The sequence below is a fragment of the Hemitrygon akajei genome, chromosome 12 (genome assembly GCF_048418815.1).
Source record: "Hemitrygon akajei chromosome 12, sHemAka1.3, whole genome shotgun sequence".
Lineage (NCBI taxonomy): Eukaryota > Metazoa > Chordata > Chondrichthyes > Myliobatiformes > Dasyatidae > Hemitrygon > Hemitrygon akajei.
In genome coordinates this window covers 15,723,934-15,743,733 of record NC_133135.1, presented here as the reverse complement: position 1 = coordinate 15,743,733, position 19,800 = coordinate 15,723,934, and the positions used below count along the sequence as shown (strand labels likewise).

Here is a 19,800-nt window from a genome sequence, read left to right as displayed (position 1 = left end):
CATTAGAGATGACCCTAAACAGGTTAGATGCTGGACAATATGTAACAGTTACAGGGAACGATATTCATTGAATGCATTGAGCTATATCTGGTATAGGTTTCCCCTGCAATTCGAAGGTAGAGCGTTCCTATGAAACCGCTTGTAAGCGGAAATGTTGTAAAGCGAAGGAGCAATTACCATTAATTTATATGGGAAAAATTTTTGTGTGTTCCCAGACCCAAAAAATAACCTACCAAATCACACCAAATAACACATAAAACCTTTCTTTCTTTCTTTTTCAATCTTTTCATTAGTATTAATAATATTATGAACAAAATACAATTGATATATTAATAAAGGGATTACAAACATACAAATTCCCATTACACATGAAAGAATACATAAGTAATGATTACAGTATAAATGAGTTTTCCCAAAACATGAACCATACAGTATATGTATGAACAAGGTAAATCTAGGTATTTCATAATATATGATATAAAAAAAACAGAAAAAAGAAAAAAAGTTTGCAAAATTGACTAAACTACTAATCTAATAGCTAATGAAGAAAAAAGAAGCAAAAAAAGAAAAAAAAAGAAAAACTAGAAAAAGAAAAAAAGGCTGTTTATAATATCTCACATGAATACATAATCATCAGTGTCGTCAACTCCGATCCTCTCAACATAAATAAGGTTAAAGCTGGAAAATCAAATAAGCTTGGAACAGGGTCATATTACATTATATGAAAATATTAAATAAATGGTCTCCATATCTTTTCAAATTTAATAGAAGTATCGAATACACCACTTCTAATTTTTTCTAAATTTAAACATAACATAGTTTGAGAAAGCCAATGAAATACAGTGGGAGGATTAATTTCCTTCCAATTCAACAAAATAGATCTTCTAGCCATCAAAGTGAGAAATGCAATCATTCGACAGGCGGAAGAAGATAAATGAAGTGAGTCCATCATTGGTAAACCAAAAATTGTGGTAATAGGATGGGGTTGTAAATCGATGTTCAATACCGCAGAGATAATATCAAAAATATCTTTCCAATATTTTTTCAAAAGCGGACATGACCAAAACATACGAGTTAAAGACGCGATTTCAAATTGACATCTATCACAAATAGGGTTTATATAAGAATAAAAATGAGCTAATTTATCCTTGGACATATGGGCCCTATGTACGACCTTAAATTGTATTAATGAATGTTCGGCACATATAGATGATGTATTAACTAATTGAAGAATTCTATTCCAATTCTCAATAGGAATAATAAGATTAAGTTCTCTTTCCCAATCATTTTTTGTCTTATAAAGGGGCTCTGAACGTATCTTCATAATTATATTATAAAGTTTTGATATAAGCCCTTTTTGAAAAGGGTTTAATTCAAACAAACTCTCCAAAATATCTGAAGACACAAAATTTGGAAACGTAGGAAGTACCGTACTTAAAAAATGCCTAACCTGTAAATATCTAAAAAAATGAAATCTAGGCAAATTATATTTATTAGATAATTGCTCAAAAGACATAAAACAATTGTCCGAAAATAAATCAGAAAATCTTAGTAATTCCTTAGTTTTCCAAGCCAAAAAAGCTTGATCTATAATTGAAGGGTGGAAAAAGCAATTAGATACAATAGGAATATTTAAAACGAATTGAGTCAACCCGAAAAATTTCCAAAATTGAAACCATATATGTAAAGTATGTTTAACTATCGGGTTGTCAATTCGTTTCGGCAATTTAGAAAGAGCAAAAGGGAGAGAAGTCCCTAAAATAGAACCCAGAGCATAACCTGGTACCGATTTAATTTCCAAACTCACCCAATGAGGGCCAAAAGATCCATCCCAGTCTTTCAACCAACATAACAAATATCTAATATTAACTGCCCAATAATAAAATCTGAAATTAGGTAATGCCAACCCACCTTCCTTCTTTGTCTTCTGTAAGTATATTTTACCTAACCTGGGATTTTTATTCTGCCATATATATGAGGAAATTTTTGAATCAACATTAGTAAAAAAAAGATTTCAGAATAAAAGTTGGTACTGCTTGAAAAATATATAAAAACTTAGGTAAAATAACCATCTTAATAGCATTAATCCTACCTATCAGAGATAAAACATAAAACCTAAAATAACACTAATGCATAGTAAAAGCAGGAATTATATGATAAATATACAGCCTATATAAAGTAGAAATATTGTATGTACGGTGTAGTTTCACGTATCAAAAATCGGGAAGACAGCGAGCCAAAATAGATTTGGAGAGAAAAAAAAAATCAGCATGTACATGCCTACGCATGTACACGCATGCACACACAACTGTTTGCACAAGGCTTCACAGTCATGGTAGTCTTTCTCAGGGTAAACACATGTATAAAGCTGGCGTCTTTTTTTCGTAAAAGCAAAAATCCTCTTTGGTTAGCGAAAACAGGTACTAATGTAGGTCTTTCGTAACAGCGAGCTGTCGTAAAGAGAACGTTTGGGGGGCGGGGGGGCACCTGTAGTTACAATTAATGTCAGCACCTACAAAATTTAAAAAGGCAGATTTAGTGGTAGTTTCCATTTTCTAGTCAGTGCTACTTGCAGTCAGCACTTTTCTAGTCAGTGCTATGTTGTCAATAAAGGAGAGAGAAAAATCACATTCATTGCTCAACATCTCAGCCTTTCATGCTAAGTATGTCAAATATCTTCTTTGCTTCCGTATCAATGTTATTTTCAGAGAACTATGAACTCATACACTAATCTATGTCCTTCTGTATCCTTTCACAACCTCATTTACTATAATGGTAACATGAACAAACCAACACCGCTGCTAAAGACCACATGGAGTTATCCTGTATGATGCACCCTTAGATCAATGCTTCAGAAGTCGAATGTATTTATTAGTAACTAGCAAAACAAACAATCCTGAAGTGATAAAACTAAAACTAGTGATAGTAAATGTACCAAGCGAATTTGAGTTAAGCAATTTCAAATGTAATTAAGTGGTCAAAAGATATGACCCCCAACTGTCCCTAGCTCCAAATTGATTAGAACAAAGCACAAATACACAACAAAATCTTTCACTTTTACCACTACCCCCTCACAAGTAGCTAGCTACAATACATATGCAACACAGGGTACTCTACAGATAGTGTAGCAACTATGCATATGTTTTCTATCTATTACTCCAACAGTTTTTACACTGTCAGCAAACTTATCAGTTCGCCTATATTCTCATTCAAGTTATACATTACAAACAAAAATCCTAGCAGAGATCTCTCAGGATACCACTGTTATCAGCCTTCCAGTCAGAAAGATGCATATTACCCTCTGCTTTCCTTCACCAATTTTGTACCCAGTTTGCCAAAACACATGGGAATCTATGTGCCCTAACTTTCTGGGCTAGTATATCGTACAGTCCTTTGTCAAAATCAATGTTGATTAGACTTCACTGCAGTACTTCTGAATGAATGCCCTAAAGGATGAGGCCAAATGAGTAGAGCTTAAAAATAAGAGGTAATCAATACCTTCTTGGAGTTATAGTACATTCCCCTCAAAGGAAAAAACAAGGTAGAGGAGATATGTAGACAAACCACATAAGGGGCAGTTGATCATCTAACAGAAATGAGGTAATACATCCCCCTCACACAAAAAAATACAAACTAGAATATATATAGACAATCACAAAGGTAGTAAAGTAATATGGTACATAATGATCTTAACTTCCCCAAAATTGATTGGAATTTGTTTAACATGAAAATGGGGCTTAAATGGGGTGAAATTTTTGAAGTGCACCTAGAAGACATTTTTGACCAAAATCAGGTATTATTGCTAGACACAGAACAACACTGACCTAATCTGGACAAATGAGGCCAGGCAAGTGGTGAAAACATTAGTGAATGAGCATGTGGGGGTTAGTGATCATAATTCTACAAGTTTCAAAGTATCCCTCAACCATTAGGCTCTTGAACAAATGGATAATTACACTCATCTGTTGAGATGTTCTCACAACCAATGATCTCACTTTAAGGACTCTTTATCTTGTTATTTATTTATAGTTGTATTTCAATAGTTTATCGTTTTCTACACTTTTGCTCTTTCATTGACCCTGTTTACAGTTACTGTTCTAGGATTTGCTGAGTGTGCCCACAGGAAAAAGAATCTCAGACTTTTACGTGGTTACATGTATGTACACCGATAATAAATTTTACATTGAATTTTGAACTTAAGGGACAATTGTGGTTTCCTATGTTAAGGTCTCAAACTAGGAGAAGGCTGGCTTAAATAACAGAATCTGGCAAAAGTAAACTGGGAGCAGCTGCTTGTATGTTGAATATCCATCAACTGAAGTCAAATAACGGCATATATAGTTAAAGGTAGGGCACCAAGGCATATTAATGCATAGAAAAACCTAGGAGCCCATGCCTAGAGTTTCCCAAAAAATGCAAACACCAGTAGATAGGACAGGGAAAAGGGCATAAGACCACAAGATATAGGAGCAGAATTATGCCATACGGCCCATCGAGTCTGTTCCATCATTTCACCATGGCTGATCCAATTTTCCTCTCAGCCCAGTCTTCTAGCTTCTCCCCATATCCCTTCATGCTATGATCAGTCAATAATCTATCAGCCTCTGCTTTAAATATACATAAATGCTTGGCCTCTACAGCTGCCTGTAGCAAAGAATTCCAGATTCATTCCTCTCTGACTAAAGATATTCCACCTCATCTCTATTCTAAAAGGACGCCCCTCTATTCTGAGGCTGTGTCCTCTGGTCTTAGACTCCCCCACCATAGGAAACATTCTCTCCACATCCACTCTATCAAGGCCTTTCGCCATTCGATTGATTTCAATGAGGTCAGCCTGGTGGAATTCTTCTGAATTCCAGTGAATATAGGCCCAGAGCCATCAAACACTCTCCATATGACAAGCCATTCAAACATGGAATCATTTTTGTGAACCTCCTTTGAACCCTCTCCAGGCATGTTTGTCTTGATAGATCAAGACACTGAATATAAGAAATGGGACACTATGTTGCAAATTTACAAAGCACTGATTAAGCCACTCTTAGAATATTACATGCATTTCCAGTAACCACACCGTAGTAGGGATGTGATTGCATTGGAAATTTGCCATGATTTTTCTTGGAATGGAAGATTTTAGTTAGGGGCTTGCTTTCCATCAGCAAAAAGGCCAACAGTGACCTGATAGAAGTATACAAGATTACGGTAAAGATAGGGTTGACAATTAAAATCTTTTTAACATGGTAGGGGTATCAAAACAAAAGGTTTAAGTGGAAGACATTCTATTTTGTACACAGACCGATGACATCCAGAATGTGCTGTCAAATATGATGGTGGAATCAGATACAATTTAAAAACTATTGTCAGCCACTCAGAGGGCTCAATTCTGCATTGGACATTTCTATGATTCTAAGTAGATCCCTTTAAAAATGAGACGTTTGAGGGTCCAAGGCCAATATGTCGGACAATCAACATCAGGAGTATGTAAAAAGAGCTACCTTTTAATCAAGACCTCGATTGAGATTTTAAAGGCAGAGGTTTCTTTGAGTTGGGGAGTGACCAACAAGAGATTCATTGGAAAGGGCCAATAAAAATAACTCAAGTGCCAGTGGAGTGGCCATTCCTCTCAATATGCCAGTGTTTAGAGTGGCTTTGGCTTACCAAGCTTGGGTGAGGTAAATATCCGATAAGTTTCCCTTTGTTCTTATTACTTCATGGCCAGACGGGGCCACCGGGAAGATATGTTGCCTCCCTGGTGCCAGGATTAGGGATATCTCGGATTGAGTCCATGGCATTCTCAAGGGTGAGGGCGAGCAGCCAGAAGTCTTGGCATATATTTGCACCAATGACATAGGTAGACAAGGTGAGGAGGTCTTGAAGAGAATTTTTAGGGAGCTAGGTAGAAAGTTGAGAAACAGAACCTCCAGGGTAATAACTTCTGGAATGCTGTCTGTGCCACTTATCAGTGAGGGTAAGAACAGAATGGTTTGACATGTGAATGCATGACTGAGGAACTGGTGCAGCAGGCAGAGGTTCAGATTTATGGAACACTGGGATCTCTTCTGGGGAAGATATGACTTCTACAAAAGGGATGGTTACATCTGAACCAGAGGGGTCCAATATCATTACGGGCAGGTTGGCTAGATTTGTTTGGATGGGTTTAAACTAATTTAGCTGAAGGTGAGGTAGCTGATTTACAAATAGAGGCAATGTGTAGTGAGACTCCTAACAAAGAGAGGCTGATGACAGGGCAAACTTGCCGTCAACAGGATGAGATGCAACATAAAGAGCAGACAAAAATCAAAAAGAGTGAATACAGGACTGAAGGTGTTACATTTGAATGTGTGCAGTATAAGGAATAAGGTAGATGAACTTAGAGCACAGTTACAGATTGGCAAACATGTTGTAAGCATCACTGAATTATGGCTGAAAGAAGATTATAGCTGGGAGCTTAATGTCCAAGGATACACATTGTATCTAAAGGACGTACAGGAAAGCAGAGCGGATGGTGTTGCTCTGTTGGTAAAAAATGAAATAAAATCATTAGAAAGAAGTAACATAAGGTCAGAAGGTGTTGCATCATAGTGGATAGAGCTAAGGAACCGTTAGAATAAAAAGACCCTGACGGGAGATTATAAAGACCCCCAAACAGTAGAAGGGATGTGGTTTAAGAGTTACAATGGGAGATAGAAAATGCATGGGGTATTTTAATATGCAGGTACATTGGGAAAATTAGGCTAGTGCTGGATTACAGAAGGGAAAATTTCTAGAATGCCTATGAGATAGCTTTTTTAGAGCAGCTTGTGGTTGAGCCCACTAGAGGAATAGCTGTTCTGGATTGGGTGTTGTGCAATGAGCCAGAATTGATTAGAGAACTTAAGGTAAAAGATCTTAAGGGGTAAGCAAACAGAATATGATTGAATTCACCCTGAGATTTGAGAAGGAGAAGCTATCAGTATTGTAGTGGAGTAAAGGGAATTAGAGAGGCATGAGAGAGGAGTTGGCCAGATTTGATTGGAAAAGAACATTGGCAGTGATGACAGCAGAGCAGCAAGGGCTGAAATTTCTGGAAGCAATATGGAAGGCGAAGGATATATACATCACAAAGAAGAAGTAATATTCTAAAGGAAAATTGACATGATTGTGTCCGACAAGAGAAGTCAAAGCCAACAAAGAGAGGACATATAATAGAACAAAATTTAGTGGAAAGTTAGAGGATTGGGAAGCTTTTAAAAACAAACAGAAGACAACTAAAAACTTATTAACATAAAGATGGAGTATGAAATCTAGCCAGCCAATATTAGAGGACACAAAAAGTTTCTTCAGATACATAAAGTGTAAAAGAGAGGAGAGAGTGCATCACTGGATAATGATGCTGCAGAGGTATTAATGGGGGACAACAAAATGGCAGACAAACTGAAGTATTTTGCAACACTGTTTTCTGTGGAAGACATTAGCAGTATGGTGGAAGTTCCAGGTGTCAGGACATGAAGTGTGTGAAGTCATCATTACATTACACTTCTTGAGAAACTGAAAGGTTTAAAGGTAGATAAGTCATTTGGACCAGATGGTGTACACCCCAGAGTTCTGAAAAAGTTGGCTGAAGTGATCATGGAGGCATTAGTAATGATGTTTCAAGAATCACAAGATTCTGGAATGGTTCCAGAAGACTGAAAAATTGTAAATGTCACTCCACTCTTCAAAAAGGGAGAGAGGCAGAAGAAAGGAATCTATTGGCCAGTTAGTCTGACCTCAGTGGTTGGGAAGATGTTAGAATTGATTGCTCAGAATGGGGTTTTGGAGTAGTTAGCGGCACATGATAAAGTAGGCCGTAGTCAGCATGGTTTCCTAAAGTCCTAATCCATTCTATCTTTCCCCAGTACTCAGGTCTTCCAGTCCAGCCAACATCCTTCTCTGTGATCTTTCAACCTTATTGAAATCTTCCCTGTAGGTAGGTGACCAGAACTTCACACAATACTCCAAATTAGGCCTCGCCAACATCTTGTACAACTCGAGGACAACATCTCAACTCCTGTACTCACTACTTGATTTACGAAGGGCAATTATGCCTAAAACTCTCTTTACAAGCACATCTACCTGTGCTATCACTTTCAAGGAATTGTGCACCTGTATTCCCAGATCCCCCTGTTCTACTGCACTTAACACTCTTATGTTCACTGTGGAAAAATTAGGAGGAAAGATTAACATATCACTGGCAAACAATATTGAGGGGAAACCAAAGGCATTTTATTGTTAGGAGCAAGAGGTTAACCAGGGAAAGGATACATCCCTTTAGGGACCAATGGGCGAAGTGTGTGGAGCGAGTTGATATTTCCTCAGTGGCTTCTATCTTAGGTACACCTTTTCTTTAATACAAATATCTAATCCACCAATTACACGGCAGCGACTTAATGCACATCAGTCTCTAGAGCAGGGGTTCTCAACCTTTCTGCATGGACCCCTACCATTAACAGAGGGGGTCTGTGGACTCCAGGTTGGAAACTCCTGTTCTAGAGTTTTCAGAGAATGGTGTGAAAATCAAAAAACGTGCAGTGAGCAGCAGTTATGTGGGCAGAAATGCTTTGTTGAAAGGTCAGAAGGAAATGACTGGTCTGGTTCAAGCTGACAGGAAGGCAACTCAAATAAGCACATCATAACAGTGGCATGCAGAAGAGCTTCTTGGAATGCACAAGTCAAACCTTGAAATGGATGGGCTACAGCAGAATACTATGAACATATTCAGTGGCCACTCTGAAGGTTGAATAGGTTAGGACTTTATTCCCTGGAGCGTAGGAGAATGAGGGGTGATTTGATAGAGGTGTATAAAATTATGATGGGTATAGATAGAGTGAATCCATGCAGGCTTTTTCCACTGAGGCCAGGGGAGAAAAAAACCCAGAGGTCATGGGTTAAGGGTGAAGGGGGAAAAGTTTAAAGGGAACATTGGAGGGGCTTCTTCATGCAGAGAGTGGTGGGAGTGTGGAATGAGCTGCCAGATGAAGTGGTGAATGCTGGCTCACTTTTGACATTTAAGAAAAACTTGGGACAGGTATATGGATGAGAGGGGTTTGGAGGGATATGGCCCAGGTGCAGGTCAGTGGGACTAGGCAGAAAAATGGTTCGGCACAGCCAAGAAGGGCCAAAAGGCCTGTTTCTGTGCTGTAATGTTCTATGGTTCTAATAAGCTTGCCACTGAGCATAAGTGAATATTCTTCCCCTGTATTCACTATGCAGAAAGACATGGTAGATTCTTGAACAAGGACAAGATATTCCAGAGCATGATAACATTAAGGTATTTGATACCTTACTTTACTTTGTTGTCACCAAACAATTGATACTAGAGCGTACAATCATCTCATTGATATTTGTTTCTGAGCTTCACACTCCCTGAAGTACAAATCAAAGTAAATATAATAAAAATTGAAATCATAAATCATAATTAGAAAATAGAAGAGGGAAAATAAGGTAGTGCAAGTCAGGTCCAGATATTTGGAAGGTATGGCCCAGATCTGGGTCAGGATCTATTCAGCAGTCTTATCACAGTTGGAAAGAAGCTGTTCCCAAATCTGGCCGTACGAATCTTCATGCTTGCAGCATAGAAGTGGATAAATTGCCAAGATCTTAGAAGACAACAGAGGAGATTACTGGGGTTGTAGTGGAGAATTTTAACACCTTCATTTAGTATAGATGAGGTTATCAGATAACTGGAAGTTACTAATGTAGTTCAATTATTTAAGGACAGCAAAATAAACTACAGGACATGGAGTAACATCTATGGTGAGGAAAATGGACAGAATTTACTTACACTTAAACACACCGATCAATTAGGGATAGTCATAATAGTAATTCAAGAGAAATTATGTCTTGCTAACCTGATTAAATACTGTAAAGTAACTATGTACATTGGTGAGGTTAATGCAGTAGATATTGCCTAAAGGTACTTTAAGGTCTCTGAAGGGGATGCAGAGTGGGTTGATCCAAAAGGTTAGAGACATTGGGCTTCATTACAAGCTGAAAAATTGTTTCCACAACTGGCTTGTTAATAGAGAGGCAAAGAATGCTGGTGAATTGTTTATTGATTGGACATCCATGACCAGTTGTGTACCACAGGGATCAGTAGTGGACCCCAAATGTTTCCCCTGTACATTAACAGTCTAGGTGTAAATGTAGGAGGTATGACAAGACTGCAGAAAAGAAACGTAGTGACATTGTAGACAGTGAACAGGATCGTCTCAGGTGACAGCGTAATTGACCAACCAGAAAGTTGAGCAGAGCAATGGCAGATGGAATAAATCTGACAAATACAAAGTGATGCATTTTGCAAGGTCACACAAGAAAAGCAAGTACTCAGTAAATATTCAGGAGTGTTGGCAAACTGAAGGACCTCAGGATATAAATCCACAGATCCCTGAAAGTAGCAGAGTGAAAAACAATTTTTCTTCATCAGCAGTGGCAAAGAATGTATCTACGGGGATCTCATGTTACGACTTTGTAAAACATTGTTTTGACCATATCTGGGCTATAGTGTGCAGTTCTGTTATATGAAGCATGTGATCGTATTGAGAGGATGCAGATGAGATTCATCTGGATGCTTGCTGAGATAGAATGAACCAGTGGGAAAGGGACATTACTGGGTAGGTTAGATTTGTTTTTTCTGGAACAGAGGGAGTTGAGGAGTGACGTGAAGTGTACTGGTGGATAAATAGAGTGGATTGCAAGAAATTTTCTCCCATTGTGGGAATGTCCAAAACAATAGGCATATGATAACAGGAAAAAAGCTTAGAGGGGATCAAGAGGGGAAATACTTTCTACACAATATAGTTGAAATCTGGAATGTGTTCCCTGAGATAGTGGCTTGTAGGTCCACTCACAACATTTAGAAAAGCATTCAGACTAGAACTTGAAATATCATAAGATATAGGGGCAGAATTAGGCCATTTGGCCCATCAAGTCTGCCCTGTCATTTCATCATGGCTGATTCATCTCATCTCCTGCCTTCTCCCTGTATCCCTTCATGCGCTGACTAATCAAGAATCTATCAAACCCCTGCCTTAAATATGACTTGGCCTCCACAGCTGCTTGTGGCAATGAATTCTACAGATTTAACACTCTCTGACTAGAAGGCCGTAGACCAAAGAGGTCCATACCAGACTAGTTAAGTACAGTGGCTGGCATGAACAAGGTGGGATGAAGGGATGGTTTCTGTGCTGTGTGACCTTATGACTAGGATATCCTGGCCTCGGAAGCCATTTAATATTATAGTCATCCTGTCTATAATCCAATCTGTCTATTAACCTCAAAATCCACCTTCCCATCAATCCATGAAAGCATTTCTCACTCCTTGCTCATCAAGAAACTGTGGGCATTTGCTTTACCTCTGGTATTAAACAGATGGCTCTTTCTTCCATAGCCAAGAAATGACAGTTGAAAGGTTTATCTTTTACTCCCCTTCTCCTGACAAATTCCATTGGAGCAAAACAGGTTAACAATTTGTTTTGGGTTAGCAACTTGTGAATTCTGAAAGGTTGATTTTCTGTTACACAAAGTGCTGAAATGTGGATGTTGCCAGGAAGAGGAGGAACTTCACACCCTCAAATAAACTTAGATCTCAGGAAGTGATGGACTGCATGCATGCATAGTCAAGACTTTTAGCAGCAATATTTTGAGTGAAGAGCCAAGACAAAGTACCTCCAACTTACAGATATTGTTTTGTAGTCTCCTTCCAGAAAGTTCCTAAGAGGTGCCAAAAAACTAACTGCTGATGTGTGTATTAGCTCCCTCTCTGCAGAACCAATTCGATTTTCAGCTTCTCCACATTTAATCAGAGCACTGCCTGTTGGGGGGAAAAAAAGAACAAATTGGAATTATTCTACTCATTTATAAAAATTATCTTCATTTTTTACTTTAATGAAGTTTTTCCCTGTTGTGCTAAAAATTATAAGCGCCATTGAATTTGCAATCTTTCGGTTGTGCTAACACAGTAGTTTGCCATTCAAAGGTGTTTGCATTCAGTTGCTATTTTAAAAAAAAATCATTTTCCAAAGACAGTGAGACAAAACATTTTGACATGATTAAACATTAAGTTTATCCAAATCATAGCAACTTTTCACTATAAAGTTATTCCTAATAAATCATTAATAGCCAAAAGTTGACTGCTCAAAGGATAGCTCTGTGCCAGTCATTTAAATGTGAGGAGCATCTGATGGTTCTAGGCTTGTACTCTCTGGAGTTTAGAAGAATGGGGGGTGGAATATCAATGAATCCTATCAAATATTCAAAGGCCTAGAGTGGATGTGGAGTTTTTTTCCTATACAGTATCTAGGATCAGAAGACACAGCCTCAGAATACAAACTGTGCACCACAGTCACGGGGAGACACTGGATTGCTTGGAGGCAGAGCGGGGGACAGTTGTCACATTTTGCACACCAGTTCCAAGGAGACATTAGATTGTGCATAATTATGCACTTGGCAAAGTCCAATAAAAAGTTAGGTTTAAGCGGGGTGGCTAGTGTTGGAGTGTGGGCAATTAAGGTTGTGGCTCAATGGCTTTAGAAGGGAAAAGCTAGACATAAATAGATTTTTTTCCCCATTATTTATTCTTTCTCTTATTGCACATTCAGAGCAGTAAGGATACCAGGCAGGATAGTGGAAACTGCTCGAGGGACGTAGAAAGGCAGGGAGACCTCCAGTGTCCTTTACGACACCTGTAAGAAGTGCATTCAGATGCAGCTTCTAATTCACAGTGTTGAGGAGTTGAGCTGGAACTGGATGAGCTACTGATGATTTGGGAGGCTGATGGGTTGACATTACAGGGAGGTAGTTACATACAAGGTGCAGGACACAGGTGACTGTCAGGAGGGGTAAAAAGGGGGATAGGCAGCCAGTGCAGAGTATCTCTATGACTGCTCCCCTCCACAATAGGTACACTGCTGGGGGGGGGGGGGGGTGCAGGGGTTAGAGAATGACTTAGCAGAGGAAAGTTACAGCAGTTAGGTCACTGGCACTGAGTCTGGCTCTGTCACTTGGAAGGGAAGTGGGGTGGGAAGAAAAAATAAAATATAGCAAGAAAATGTTTATGAACTCTTTGCAGTTGCCTATTTATTTTTGCATTTATTACTGAATGTGGTCTGATTTTCATCTAAATCATAATAATAGACAAATGATCTGCCTAAACTAATTGTACTACTTCTCATCATTACTGAGTACACTATTTAAACAATCACAGTTTAGATTCAAAAGTACCTCTGGGGTAAGTCAGATGTTCCAATCAATGAACTGAGATTAGATGTTTGGGTTGAAGAGGTGCCCTGCATAAGTCTGACAGAGCCCATTCTTCTCAACAAAGATCTGTTTGTGCACCATGCCTCGACCAAAACAACTTTCAGAGGATCTCAGAAGAATATAGAAATGCATGAAGCTAGAAAAGCTACAAAAACATTTCTAAAGACTTGAGTGTTCATCAGTTCACAGTATGAGAAACTGTCCACAAATGCAGGAAATCCAGTACTGCAGCTACTTTCCCTAGGAGTGGGCATCCTGCAAAGATCACACCAACAGCACAACATGCAATGCAGAAAAGGTGAAAAAGAACCCAAGGGTAATCTGCAGACATCGCTAGAACTTGCTAAAGTCTCTGTTCATGTGTCCACTACAAGTAAAACACTAAATAAGAACAGCATTTATGGAAGAACACCATGGAGGAAACCACTGCTCTCCAAAAAAAAAAACACATTGCTGCACATCTCAAGTTTGCAAAGACCACCTGGATGTTCCACAATGTTCTGTAGACAGATGAGACGAAAATTTAATTTTTTTTGGCAGAAATCCACATCCATGTTTGGGAGGGAAAAAGTCACTGCACACCAACACCAAAACCTCATCCCAAAGGTGAAGCATGGTGAAAGGAGCACCATGGTTTGGGCAAACATGAGGAAATCTGCAGGTGCTGAAAATTCAAACAACAACACACACAAAATGCTGGTGTGTGGTTTCGTTGGCCCGAAACGTCGACAGTGCTTCTCCTTATAAATGCTGCCTGGCCTGCTGTGTTCCACCAGCATTTTGTGTGTGTTGTTACCATGGTTTGGGGCTGCTTTGCTGCCTCAGAGCCCGGACACCTTGAAATCATTAAGGGAACAACAAATTCAAAATTGTATCAAAACATTTTACAGGGTGACAGTCCATCAACTGAAGCTTAATAGAAGTTGGATGATGCAACAAAACAATGATCTGAAACACAAGAGTAAATAAACAACAGCATGGTTTAAAAAGAAGAAAATTTGTGTTTTTGGAATGGCCAAGTTAGAGCCAAACCTTAACCCAATTGAGATGCTGTGGCATGACCTGAAGGAAACTGTTCTTACAAGGTATCCCAGAAATACTGACAAACTAGAACAGTTGTATATGGAGGAGTGGTCCAAAATTCCTCCTCACCATTATGAAAATCTGATCAGCAGCTACATGAAACATTTGGTGGAGATTATTGCTGCTAAGGAAGGTTCTACTACTTATCAAATACAACAGTTCACATACTTTTTCCAGCCTGGACTGTGAATGATTAAACATCGTGTTCAATAAAGACATGAAAAGTACAATTGATTGTATGTTTTTAGTTTAGGCAGATTGTGTTTGTCTATTATTGTGACTTAAGATAACGATCAGACCACATTCTATGAGTAATGTAGAAAACCACGTAACTGCAAAAGGGTTTACAAACATTTTCTTGCATGTGTAATTGTATATTATATACAAAAAATTGATACATAGTTAAATTAGTGTAAAAAAAAGTAGTGAGGTAGTGTTCATGGGTTCATTGTTCATTCAGAAATCGGATGGCAGAAGGGAAGAAGCTGTTCCTGAATCGTTGAGAATCTCTCTTCAGGCTTCCATACCTCCTTTCTGATGATAGCAATGAGAAGAGGGGACGTCCTAGGTGATGGTGTCTTTAATAATAATAACCACCTTTTTGAGGCACCACTTCTTGAAGATATCCTGGATACTACAGAAGCAAGTGCCCATGATGGAGCTGACAAATCTAAAAACTCTCTGCAGCTTACTTTGATCCTGTGCAGTAGCACACTGCTCCCCCCCCTCCCCCCCCACCCCAATACCAGACTGTGGATGCAGCTAGTTAGAATGCTCTCCATGGTACATCTATAAAAACTTGCAAGTGTTTTTTGGGGCATACCAAATCTCCTCAAACACCTAATGAAATATAGCCTTCTTTATGTCTGCATCGACATGTTGGTTCCAGGTTAGGTCCTCAGAGATACTGACCTAGGAACTTGAAATTGTTCATTTCCTCCACTTTCTATGAGGACTGGTGTGTGCTCTCTCATCTCATCCCTTTTGAAATCCATTATCAGTTCTTTTGTCTTATTGATATCAAGTGCAAGGTTGTTGCTGCGACACCGTTCAACTAGCTGGTATATTTTGTTCCTGTACAACCTCTTGTCACCATCTGAGATTCTGGCAACAATGGTTGTATTGTCAGCAAATTTACAGATGGCATTTGAGTTGTGCCTAGCTACACAGTCATGGGTGTAGAGAGAGAGTAGAGCAGTGGGCTAAACACACATCCCTGAGGTGCGGCAGTGTTGATTGTCAGCAAGCTGGAGATATTATTTCCAATCCGCACAGATTGTGGTCTTCTGGTTAGGAAGTCGAGGATCCAGTTGCAGAGGGAGTTAGAAGCCCAGGTTCTGGAGCTTTTTGATCAGAACTGTAGGAATGATGGTGTTAAACACTGAGCTGTAGTCAATAAACAGAGTGGGTGTTTGTATTGTCCAGATGACCCAAGGCCACGTGGACAGCCAATGAGATTGCATCTACTGATAGGCAAATTGCAGTGGGTCCAAGTCCTCGCTGAGACAAGAGTGGATTCTATCCATGACCAATCTCTCAAAGCATTTCCTCACCATAGATGTGAGTGCTACTGGATGATAGTCGTTGAGGCAGTTCACACTGCTCTTCTTGGACACTGATACAACTGTTGCCCTTTTGAAGCAGGTAGGAACTTCCGGCAGTAGCAATACGTCTGACAAGAGTGGATTGGGGCTGATTAATTTCTGGCAAAGGTATGCTTGGTATACTTGGTGGGGGGTGGGGGGGTGTGGGGAGAGGAGAGAAGAAAAGTTGCATAGCAGGTGTTAGTAGGCAGGAGCAAATGATGTACTAGATGAGTATAGAATAAGGAAAGGAAGGAGGAGGTTTAAAAGACAACACGAGGCTACTCTTGCAGACAAGGCAAAGGAGAATCCCAAGGGCTTCTACAGATATATGAAGACCAAAAAGACAGCAAGGGACAAAATTGGTGCTCTGGAAGGTCAGAGTGATAATCTATGTACGGAGCCAAAAGAGATGGGGAGACCTTAATTGGGTTTTTGCATCTGTATTTACTCAGGAGACAGACACAGTCAATGGATGTGAGGCAATGCAGCAGCCGGTAGTTCACTGAAGAAAGGCAGCCCTGTGGCAAATCACTGTTGGAGTTATTTCGTATGCCATGAAACTGGGTAAGTGGATATCATATGTGTGATTGGGGTAACCTTGTGGAATCTACCAGTGTGTCAACCCTTGCCTGGGTGGTGGTTCCCTTGAAGTTACTGTTGGTGATATTTCATGAGAGGATTCAGAGGACAATGGGAAGATCAACTACACCTGTTTGTTTGGATTACAAATCTCTCTCTCACTTCAAATTCCATGGATTGAACTGAACAGAACTTTCTTACATACCATCGTAAGACTAACTCTTGCCACCTGAGCTTGAATAAGTTTGGGAACTTTATTTATATGCCTATATATGCATAACACTGCTAACCCTTGGTTTACCTGGTTTAAGTTACTGTATTACATAGTTACTAATAAAGTAGTGATTGTTAACAGCAAAAACAGACTCTAGATGTGTTCCATTGCTGCTGAAACTTTTAGTGTTACGTGCACGTAAGAGGTACTTTCCCCAGGGTTGCGTGTACATAACAATAGTCAAAATGGTGCTGTGCGTGGTAAGAATTGTCTAACTAATCTTAGAGTTTTTTCCAAGGAAGTTACCAAGAAAGTTAAAAGCAGGGCATTCATTGGATGTTGCCTGCATGGGCTTTAGCAAGGCATTTTTACAAGGCTCCACATTGGTTGGGGGGGGGGCGGGGGGAGAAAGAGAGATGAATGGTCAAGAAGGTTCATTCACTTGTCATTCAAGATAAGGTAGTAAATAGGATTAGACATTGGCTTTGCGGAAGAAGCTAGAGAGTGGTCGTAGATGGTTGCCCCTTTGCCTAGAGGCCTGTGACCAGTGGAGTGTCACAGGGATCGGTGCTGGGTCCATTGTTGTTTGTCATCTATACCAATGATCTGGATAATAAAGTGGTAAACTGGATCAGCAAATTTGCAGATGATACCAAAATTAGGGGCGTAGTAGATAGTGAGGAAGGCCATCTTGGCTTGCAACAGGATCTGGACTAGCTGGTGAAATGGGCTGAAAAATGGCTGATGGAATTTAATTCAGAAAAGTGTGAGCTGTTGTACTTTGGGAGGACCAACCAGGGTAGGTCTTACAAACTCAGCAGTTTGGCACTGCTGTAGAACAGAAGGACCTGGGAATAGATTCAGAAATCTTTGGAAGTGCCATCACATGTAGATAGAGTCAATAAGACTCGCTGAGCACAGTGTTCTATCTGTCAGAAAAAGCAGGATTTTCCAGTGGCCACCTATTTTACTTCCACTTTCCATTTCAACTTGTCAGTCCATGGCCTCCTCTACTGCCTCCATAAGGCCACACTCAGGTTGGAGGAGCAACACCTCGTATTCCATCAGGGTAGATGCCAAGCTGATGGCATGAACATCAATTACTCAAACTTCTCGTAATGGACGCCCCTCCCTCCCTCACCACTCCCTTTCCCCCCCCTCATCTCCTTACCTGCCCAGCACCCCCCTCTGGTGCTCCTCCCCCTTTCCTTTCTTCCATGGTCTTCTGTCCTCTATCAAATTCCCCCTTCTCCAGCCCTTTATCTTTCTCCAGTTGAGTTCCCAGCTCTTTACTTTATCCTTCCCAGTTTCACCCATCACCTACTATCTTGCATTTCTTCCTCCCCTCCTTACTCTGCCTTCTCATCTTTTTTCTCCAGTTCTGATAAAAGGTCTATGCCCAAAGTATTGACTGTTTACTTTTTTGTTTCCACCCCCCCCCCCCCCCTTTGATGCTGCCTGGAATGCTAAGTTCCTCCAACATTTGATGTGTATTTTTTGGAATTTCCAGCATCTACAGATTTTCTTGTTTGTGGGTAAGGACTAACCAGTCAGGAGGGATGGAATACAGGGAGATAAATACCATCAAACTAGACATGCCCAGGCATCATCCCTGAAGAAGATGGCAAGAGTTTATCATCGAAACATCGATTAGAATCAATACCTATACCTGTCTGGAAGCCAGAGATGGATGAGTTTATTCATCATATATGCCAGGTTAGGACTTTATTCCCTAGAACGTACAATATTGAGGGGAGATTTGATAGAGGTATACAAAATTGTCAAGAGGTGTAAACGGGGTAAATGCAAGATGGCTTTGTTCCACTGAGGTTGGGTGAGTCTACAATTAGATGCCATGGGTTAAGAGTGAAAGGTGAAATGTTTAAGGGGAGCATCTTCACTCAGAGTGGTAATGGTGTGGAACAAGCTGCCAATGCAAGTTGTGAATGCACACAATTCTGGAGACAATTTTAACATTTAAGAGAAAGTTGGATAAGTACATGGATGGAAGGGTTATGGAGTTCTATGGTACAGGTGCAGGTCACTGGGACTAGGCAGATTAATAGTTTTCTAATCACAAGAGAAAATCTGCAGATGCTGGAAATTCAAGCAACACATCCAAAAAGCTGGAGGAACTCAGCAGCCCAGGCAGCATCTATGGAAAAGAGTATAGTTGCCGTTTCAGGTAGAGACCCTTCATCAGGCACAGACTAGATGGGCTGAAGGGCCTATTTTTACATTCAGTGTCTTATGACTCAATAACAAGGATGTCCCTTGAGAACAGCAATGAGGAGGGATTTCTTTAGCTAGAGGGTGATGAATCTGTGGCATTCTTTGCCGTAGACGGCTGTGGAGGCCAAGTTATTGAGTCTATGTAAAACAGAGGTTGACAGCTTCTTGTTAGTCAGGACATCAAAGGTTAAGGAAGCATGGAGTTGAGAGGCTTAATAAATCAGTACAGATGGAATAGCAGAGCAGACGATGCACAAATGGCCTAATTCTGCTCTTATGTCCTTAAATAATTACCAAATCTAATCAAATTTTCCGACTCTGATCACAAGATAACAACTCTAGAAAGAGAGAAAAAAAAGCAGAAGTTTATCAGGATAAAGGCTACTTTTTAAAATTACAGAGCAGCCCATTTGATAAAATATAAAACTGGAAGCTATTCAGTCTGTCATGCCTGTGGGGCACATAGTGAAATTATTGCCAGTCAACCTCCATATGTTTAGAATCCTCAATAAAATAAATAGTATTTAGCTCTACTTAGCACAGGAAGTTAATTTTAGAAAATGCCTTATTCCGCTTACCATATGCAGTTCCAGGACCAAAATCATTTCCAGCATCAAGCATATACTGCCCTAATTGTTCAAAATTATTCATTCGAGACGGTGCTTTGCGATCCAGTTTTTCATAAACGAATTCTTCTATTCTGGTATCTATAGGTGAAAATAATGAACCAAATAAAATCAGATTTATTTATTGGACATGCATGGTTGTATCACAAGACAGTAAGTGAAGATGAATTTTCTGTTATAATAGTGCCGAAGTCGTTTATATTTA

The 19,800-nt window shown here is 39.7% G+C and overlaps 1 protein-coding gene across 5 annotated transcripts in view; it reads right to left on the bottom strand.

Moving 5' to 3' along the window:
* LOC140736735 (endophilin-B1-like) overlaps positions 1–19,800 on the bottom strand; it is a 66,543-nt gene that overhangs the window by 21,598 nt on the left and 25,145 nt on the right. For all 5 annotated transcript variants that reach the window (XM_073062617.1, XM_073062619.1, XM_073062618.1 and 2 more), the window contains exons 3-4: positions 19,548–19,676; positions 11,694–11,827 (exon numbers count right to left, since the gene is read on the bottom strand). In XM_073062617.1, the coding sequence (XP_072918718.1) occupies positions 11,694–11,827; positions 19,548–19,676 (263 nt within the window). The remainder of the gene's footprint in view (positions 1–11,693; positions 11,828–19,547; positions 19,677–19,800) is intronic.